This window comes from Nematolebias whitei, chromosome 14 (genome assembly GCF_014905685.2).
Source record: "Nematolebias whitei isolate Nwh7 chromosome 14, NemWhi1, whole genome shotgun sequence".
Taxonomy (NCBI): Eukaryota; Metazoa; Chordata; class Actinopteri; order Cyprinodontiformes; family Rivulidae; genus Nematolebias; species Nematolebias whitei.
The window spans coordinates 1639190-1646327 of record NC_056511.1 but is presented as its reverse complement, the minus strand read 5'-3'; the positions used below and the strand labels follow the sequence as shown (position 1 = coordinate 1646327).

At 43.3% G+C, this 7138-nt stretch overlaps 1 protein-coding gene across 2 annotated transcripts in view; it reads left to right on the top strand.

Moving 5' to 3' along the window:
* The first annotated feature begins 4420 nt into the window (after window positions 1-4420).
* Window positions 4421-7138, top strand: part of ncbp3 (nuclear cap binding subunit 3) — an 11275-nt gene continuing 8557 nt past the window's right edge. For both annotated transcript variants that reach the window (XM_037687212.1, XM_037687211.1), the window contains exons 1-2: window positions 4421-4690; window positions 5142-5207. In XM_037687212.1, the coding sequence (XP_037543140.1) occupies window positions 4508-4690; window positions 5142-5207 (249 nt within the window). In that variant the 5' untranslated portion in view covers window positions 4421-4507. The remainder of the gene's footprint in view (window positions 4691-5141; window positions 5208-7138) is intronic.

Below are 7138 nucleotides of genomic sequence, written 5' to 3'. Positions count from 1 at the left end.
ACACCCGCCGCCGCTCGGGTCCAGACACCCGCCGCCGCTCGGGTCCAAACACCCGCCGCCGCTCGGGTCCAGACACCCGGGTCCAGACACCCAACGCCGCTCGGTGACAAGTTTCAGATTAAAAAAAAGTTTTGTAAAGTTGTAGGAGAAAAGGTGTCAAATTAGTGAAATTAGAAACCGGATACCAAATGACTTTGAATGTTTAAGCACAAGGTTATTAAAGTTAGGGATCTTTAAAGGCAGATGTTAAAAGATATTTATTTTTGTCTGGTTTGTGAAGCATCTAAATATTTGATGCTGAACTATGTTGAAGTGAAATTATGTAATTATTGTGACGTCAGGGTCACCATGAGTCTTCCGGCGTTCGGACGGCCTCCAGGTGGAACCCAGACAGGTGAGCAGACGCTGCATTTAAGTGAACTCAAAACTTGAGACCCCCCCCGGGGGGGTTGGCTTGGCGATGGAAGACCGTAGTCTTTCCTCTGGACCTGGTTCCGGTGGATAGCTGTCCTGCTTTAGCTCTCAGTTCCTCAGATGACCCTGAACGTCTGGCTCTGAACGTCATCTCGGTTCTGGACCTCGGTGTAGAGGTCCCATCAAAACGTGGCCGTCGTCTTTAGCTTGAGACTTGAACGTTCAAAATAAAATTCTCACGTTTAAAAGTCAGGCGTTCTTTTTGCTCCTTGTTCTCCTCCATCTTTTCTTCGACAAGACGACGAGGCTGAAGCTCAACTCTCTGCGAGTGAAGACTTACGAGTGGTCCACCCTGTTCCTAAAACGTCTTCGTCCTATCAGGTGTCACAGGGCGCTTCTGAAACTTACAGGAGAGAAAGAAACATTTTCTAAGGAATCCTTCTTTCTGCCTTAAAATTTCAATTATAAAAAAGAAAATAAGAGAAATTATATTAAGAAAGATTTTACTCAAAACACACCGTTTCATTCATGACTTAAAAACTGGATTGCCATCTTTGAGTTGACCTTAAAATGAACATGATGTTTCCACCAGAGGAGCCTGCTGGACCTGGATTTCCTGCAAACAAATTTGTTCTGAGGATGAAAGGACGCCTTTTCTGTTATCTCAACACTTCGACTGCAGGAACAAAACTCCTTTTTCTGCTGAGGACTGATAGAGAACATCTGCTCTGACCTGCTTCACCTCAGAAGGTCCAGTTCATGGAAAGGTCCTTCAGGTTAATGAGTCCAGTTTGGCAGCTCTAACTGTCTTTATGCCATTGTCCAAGTTGAGCAGTTGTGGAAAGCTAAAACAAAGAATGTTTTAGGAGATGAGGCAGCTTCCACAGGATGAGTGGAGCTCAGTCTTATTTTAAAGTATCAGAAAAATAAAAGTATTTACGGTAAAAGTCTTCCAAACGTTCAAATGTGCAGGGGTCCGACAGCGAGGCCCTGCTGCACCCACCAAGACCCTGAGAATCTTTTGAAACGACGTTCTGGTGACGGGTTTGCAATTTGAGTCCAGCAGCTGCAGCTCTGAGAAGCTGCGAGGACACGAGGTGTAAAACCACCAACAGACACCGGGTGGCGCTACCAACCCCCTGTTCAAAAGAGTCGCGTCAAACATGTACCCAGTCTGTTTCCTCGGGTCGGTGTTGAGGACGTCAGTGTGGATGGATCTTGAGTCTGTTTGTTGGACTCTGGCTTCACTAATTTCACCAAATGTGAACTCATTCAGGAGGTAAGCCCAGCAGACCATTCAAAACTGTCAACACGTGAACTTTTACAACCCACTAATAAAAGAACTAAATCCTGAAAAGTATTTTCTATTCTTTCTAAACTTCTTTTTTTTTTCCAGATTTTACCACCAACAGTTTAATTCAGCTGAATTCAATTCAGTTTATTTCTGTAGCTCCAACAGAATTAGTTATTTGAATAATGTTTCAACAAACATTTTGTTGCTTCTGGTTCTTTATTTGACACAGTTACTAATGGAAGATCAGCCACTTCACTTAATAACCAAACTTCTACAAATCAAATCCCTCCTACAAGTCAATCCTCAGTTAATCACAGCTTCTCTTTTTCTCCATTCTCAGTCAGTGAGGTCAATAAACTGTTAAAAGATCTTGATCCTAAAAAATCTGCAGGTCCAGATGAACTTCCACCTTATTTCTTAAGGCTGGCTGCTCATATCATCACAGTCCCTGTGACCCACATCTTCAATCTCTCCATAAGACAAAACTCCATCCAGACACTTGAAAACAGCCTTTGTTCTTCCTTTGCTGAAGGGAGGTGACCCCCCCTCACTGAACAACTATGGACCAATCTCTAAACTCTGCATTTTAGCCAAGGTTCTAGAAAAACTGATAAACTCTCAAATCAAAAATGACCTGGACTCATTTAACATCTTACCTCCACATCAATCTGGTTTCAGGAAACAACACAGCACAACCACTGCTTCACTGAAGGTTCTTAATGATGTTGTTGAAGCACTGGATGCTAAGGATTATTGTGCTGCACTTTTCTTAGACCTGTCTAAAGATTCTGACACTGTGGATCAGAACATCTTGTGTCAGAAACTCTCAGAAACTGGTTTCTCAGATCACACCATTGGTTGGTTCTCTAACTATCTTTCAGACCGGAGGCAATGTGTTCAACATAATGGTACTTCCTACAGTTATTTAACAGTCAACAATGGTGTACCACAAGGCTCAGTCTTAGGACCCACCCTCTTTACAATCTACATACACAATGTAGGTAAAAACATCCCTGATATGCTGATGCATGCTCAATAATCCAGGTAGAAAAATCCAAAAAAGTTCAATCTGGTCCTCTGGACATTCAAAAAAAACAAAAAAAAAAACAAAAACAAAGCAAAACAACAAAAAATGTAGAAACGTTTCGTCTCTCATCCAAGAGACTTCCTCAGTGCAACATCCCTGATGCATTCATACATTTCTATGCTGATGACACAGTTGTTTATTGTCGAGCTAAAACTGTTGCTAAGGTTTTCCAGCTTTTGAAATCTGCATTCAACATCATCCAGACTGATTTGTTTCACCTCAAACTTGTCCTAAACGCCGACAAAACCAAAGGGATGCTTTTTTCAAACAGGAAGTCGGTCCCAGCAGTTCTTCCTCTGATTTTATCCTCAAATGGTGTCCCCATTGAGTTTGTTGATTCCTATAAATATTTGAGTATCTTGGTCGACTCACATCTCTCTTTCAAGCTCCATGTGGAAAACTTGGTAAAGAAACTGAAAGTTAAACTGGGTTTCTTTTTCAGAAACAGATCCTGTCTAACCCTGAATGTTAGGAAACACCTTGTATCTGTGACTTTCCTTCCCTCCATTGATCACGGTGACATTATTTACATGAACGCTCCTACAAGAACCCTGCAGATGTTGGATGCTGCAGATGTTGGATGCTGCAGATGTTGGATGCTGTCTATCATGGTGCACTAAGATTCATAACTGGCTGTAACTACTGTACCCACCACTGCACCCAGTATTCACTGGTTAACTGGTCACCATTAACTTCACACAGACTCTCTCACTGGTACATTTTCATCTTTAAATCACTTCCTGGTCTGCTGCCTTCATACATCTCCTCCTACATGTCTCTGTGTGAGTGCAGCTACAGCGTGCGCTCTCAGGACATCATTACCTGCAGTGTTCCCTCAGTGAGGACTGAACTAGACAAAAGGACCTTCTCCTACTCCGCTCCTGTTTCCTGGAATATCTTGTAAAAAGATCTGAAGCTCTCGACCTTTGACCTCTCTAAGTGTCTTTAAGAATCTGTTGGACTCCTGGCAGGGACCATACCATACCAATTTATTTATATAGCACTTAAAACAGCAACAAGGCCGACCAATGCTGACATGTTCCTGTTGTTAGTTTTATACATTCGCCATAGAATCTAGCTGTTTTTTTGTTACTTTTTTTAAGCCATCATATTTGTTTTAAAAAAAACCTGCAGTATTACTTTTTATAATTGTTTATTGTTGTCCATTGTTGTCATCTTTCTTTGTTGAAATCAGGTCTCTCTTGTAAATGAGTCCTCGAGGCTCAATGGGACTAACCTGTCTAAATAAAGGTTGGATGAATAAAAAACAGGGCAGCACGGTGGCGCAACTGGTAGAGCTGCTGCCTCTCAGCGAGCAGGTCCCTGGTTCAAACCCCGGTCCAGGGCCCTTTCTGGGTGGAGTTTGCATGTTCTCTCCGTGCATGCGTGGGTTTTCTCCGGTCTCGTTTGTCTCTATGTGTCCCTGTGATGGACTGGAGACCTGTCCAAGGTGTCCCCCGCCCCTCGCACAGTGATTGCTGGACATGGGCACCAGCGACCCCCGTGACCCAAAAATGGAATAAACGGGTAAAGATGATGGATGGATGAAAAATAATCGTATATTTTGCACCAACAGATAATTTAATCCACCAGGTGGCGTCAGTCCTCCAGCTCTGTTTATCCGTAGAAGAAGAAGAGCAGGAAGAAGCGCAGAATAAACGGGTTACGGAATCTGGTGTAGCTCGACCTGCTCGTCCGCATCAGTTAGCGCCATGGCGGCTGTGCGCAGTTTGCGGGCGTCGGTGAAATCAGATAGCAGCTCGGACCGCTCGGACTCGGACTCTGACTCCGAATCGGACCGGGATGTCCGCGAAGCCGAACCGATGGAGGTGGAGGAGGGGGAGCTGGAGGCGGAGGACGTCTCGGTGAACCGCTCGCTGAAAGAGCTGCTGCCGGTGAGTAGGCCGCGCTCAGACCAGGGGCTCGCGTGTGCCGCAGCCGGCTGAGCTGCACCTGGCGCCGGTGTGCTTCAACGTGAAGTCCCGGCTCAGTCCCGGAGCCTGTTTGAGGTTAATCCGGTGTCTGGCTCCGTTTCTCGGTTCTTAGCAGGCTGGTTGTTCGGTTCTGGAGGCTCGTGGCCACTTGTTGCTGCTGCTGCTGGGCTATTTTTCCTAAATTTGTATTGAATAAAATAGATTCAAGCAAACGAGTCCACGTGATTTTAGTTGAACATCTGTAAACTTAAGTTTTCTCAGTTGTTCCTCCTGTGAGGAGGTTTGTTTGTATTCGCCGTTGTTTACAGGGGTTGTTTGTTGGTAAACAGCAGCGGTAAGAGGCTTGTTTCCCAGATGAATGAGGCCTGAAGGTGAAACCAGGTGAACTTCCTGTCTTCTTCTGTGGTTCCAGGACACCAGCCGGAGGTACGAGAACAAAGCTGGAGCCTTCATCACAGGGATAGATGTCAACTCTAAGGTAAACAAACAAACAAACAAGCCTGCCTCCTTCTGTCTGAGCATCTGTTCACCTTTCCTCAGGTAGCAAACAGAACTTTCCTTCTTGTCTCGTTAACGAGGACACAGAGACATTCGTTCCAGGGGACGAGACCAGATCCAGAGTCCACGGGACAATGTTTTAAAATCTAACAAAGTTAAGTCTGCTCCTCTGGACAGATTCAAAAATACAAAATAAAAACTTGTTGAAACGTTTCGTCTTTAATCCAGAAGACTTCTTTAGTCTGAGGAGCTGCAACCGACTCAGTCTTTAAACATCACCTTCTCATGGTGGATCAACCAGTTTGTGGTCGACCTCCAGAGCTGGCTGTTCAGGAGTAGGGCTGAGCATCGTTTCAGTTTGAGCAGTTCCAGGTCCTATCCATTCTGATTCTTTTAGTGAGGGAGCGAACAGCTTGTCTCTGTAAGAGCAACGGGAGGGAGGCTCCTTGACGTGACGTGGGCTGCGTCTCTGGTTCTCAAAATGGTGGACGCTCAGTGTGGTTTGAGCTCTGTAGCATTTTTCACACAAAGCTTTTAATAAACAAATCGGTAAACAAGTTCTCAGCTTCCAACATTTTTCAGTCAGGTCATCTGGACAGTTTCTTTTTTTGTGCTGAAACGTTTCGCCTTCGATCCGGAAGGCTTCATCAGTCTGTGTCAACCAGTTTGACACGACTGTCAACAAGGAAGAGGCCGGCAATGGAGGAGGGGGTGTGCCACAGAGACCATCTTATCACAAGCAGAACTGGTTTGTTCCACTTTGGAGTAAGCTGTTGGGGAAGAATCAGTTTTGTTGTGTGTTTCCTTGACTGATGAAGCCTTCTGGATGTAAGGCGAAACATTTCAGCACAAAAAAAAAGAAACTGTCCAGATGACCTGACTGAAAAATGTTGGATTGTATACCTGGATTATTGAGCGTGGACTTTGAAGTTCTCAGCTTCTTGTTGCAGAGAAAAACAACTTTTTACACGAAGGCACAAGTTTCAACCGTGAATATTGGAGCTTCGACAAGATGGAGGTTTTTTTTTCCTGAGGTCGGCCTGTTAGCTTAGCTCGTAGCTTAGCTGCTTTTAACGATTTAAAAACAATTTTGGTTAAAACAGATTTTCAAGAGAAAGGGAGGGGTCAGTGAAGAGCACCAGAGTTGATCCTTTTGTCATCGAGTGTCTTCAGTAGAAAGAGAGAGACACGAAGAAACGATAAAGGTGATAAATGAAAATGAGGTCGATAATTTTAATTTATCGTGTGATTAATTGATTTATTGTTTATCGCGACAGGTCTAATTATAGCAAGTCATAATATCCATTAATAACCACTTGTGGCTATTAATGGATATTATGACTTGCCATAGATACACGTGAACCCCGTCTGTGGGTGTAACCATGTATGGCAGCGTGATGGCTCAGTGGTTAGCACTGTTGCCTCACAGCAAAAATGTCCTGGGTTCAATGCCTGGTTGGACCTGGGGTCTTTCTGTGTGGAGTTTGCATGTTCTTCTCGTGTTTGCATGGGTTTTCTCCGGGCACTCCCGTTTCCTCCCACAGAACAAAAACATGCATGATAGTCTGATTCAGGCCCAGACCTCCCTTCAAAAGAGACCGTGATCTCAGTGGGATTTGCCTGGTTAAAGAAATGTTAAATAAAGGTTATTAAATGTTAAATAAAGGTTATTAAATGTTAAATAAAGGTTATTGAATGTTAAATAAAGGTTATTGAATGTTAAATAAAGGTTAATGAATGTTAAATAAAGGTTAAAGAAATGTGAAATAAAGGTTATTAAATGTTAAATAAAGGTTATTGAATGTTAAATAAAGGTTAAAGAAATGTTAAATAAAGGTTAATAAATGTTAAATAAAGGTTATTAAATGTTAAATAAAGGTTAATAAATGTTAAATAAAGGTTAATAAATGT